Source organism: Myotis davidii, unplaced genomic scaffold (genome assembly GCF_000327345.1).
Source record: "Myotis davidii unplaced genomic scaffold, ASM32734v1 scaffold937, whole genome shotgun sequence".
NCBI classification, from domain to species: domain Eukaryota; kingdom Metazoa; phylum Chordata; class Mammalia; order Chiroptera; family Vespertilionidae; genus Myotis; species Myotis davidii.
Genome location: NW_006288252.1, coordinates 1,479,479 through 1,480,622, shown reverse-complemented (window position 1 = coordinate 1,480,622; position 1,144 = coordinate 1,479,479). Strand labels below are relative to the sequence as shown.

Genomic DNA, 1,144 nt, shown 5'->3' with positions numbered 1-1,144 from the left:
CGTCCCCGCGGCCTGAAGCTGTGCCTCCGGCCTGGTTCTCTGCGCGGCGTGGCTGCCACGGCCTCTCCTGCACACGTGGAACTGAAAGCACCAGCAAATGGGCATTTGTGTGCAAGGACGCCCGACGCCCACATGCAGCAGACTCAGTGTGCAGGCCTTGCTTGCTCAGCCCGGTGCTGAGTCTCCCTTTGAAGCCCCCCGGGACCTCGCCCCGGGATGTGATGCACACGTGTGCTATCATGGCGACGTCTGTGCCATCGCTGCCCGCCCCGCCAGCTCAGAAAGGGCTCTGCCGGGGACTCTGCGACCACAGAGGCCAGAGGCCCAGCACGAGCCAGATGCAGAGCTGTGCTGCCTTCCAGGGCTGCTGGTTCCCGTCGAGGGCGAGCACCCGTCCCTGCTGGTCCTGGGAGCGCTGCTCACACTGCGGTACTTGGTGCCCTTGCTGCAGCAGCAGGTCCAGGACACCAGCCTGAAAGGCAGCTTTGGGGTGACTCGGAAGGAAATGGAAGTCTCCCCCTCGACAGAGCAGCTGGTGCAGGTAGGAGCCCTGGGTCACTCTGGTGCAGACACAGCCAGGACTGTCACCCAGCGAGTCGGCTCACGGGGAAGGGGGGCTGCACAGCCGAGGTGCAGAGCACAGGCTCTGGAGCCGGACCCCTGGTTCAGGTCCGAGGTCACGGCCCCCAGCCCTGTGACCTCAGAGGGAAAGCAGGTCGTCTCTCCCGAGGTTACAGCGTGGCACGTGGGCCCTGCTAGCCCAGCCGGGCCTTGAAACGCATTCATCTGTCCTGTGAACATTTATCCAGCTCCCTCAGTCCTGTCTGTACACATGGCAAGACGTGTGCTTTTTAAAATTCGGTTTTTGACTGAACGTGTAGGCAAAGCACGTGATTTAAATAGTGACACATTGTGAACCCAATACTGTGAAGCAGTGATGTCGCTGACAGCGTTCGGGAGGGCAGGCGCGGGGGGGGGCAGTGGGCTGCTGAGTCCTCCTTTTACGAGGTAGTTTGTTCAGAGGCGGTAGACTCCCTCGTGCAGGGGCGCACGCCTTCTCTGACGGGCCAGCTGCTCCCTGACGGCCGCGGCACGGCGTGTCCACGAAGGCCGCGTGCGGAGAGGCGGCGGGCGGGTTGCCTGT

The 1,144-nt window shown here is 63.3% G+C and overlaps 1 protein-coding gene across 1 annotated transcript in view; it reads left to right on the top strand.

Annotated features, from left to right (window-relative positions):
* Positions 1 to 1,144, top strand: part of HTT (huntingtin) — a 105,532-nt gene that overhangs the window by 13,354 nt on the left and 91,034 nt on the right. The window contains exon 7 of the mRNA XM_015561565.1: positions 363 to 541. Coding sequence (XP_015417051.1) covers positions 363 to 541 — 179 coding nt within the window. The remainder of the gene's footprint in view (positions 1 to 362; positions 542 to 1,144) is intronic.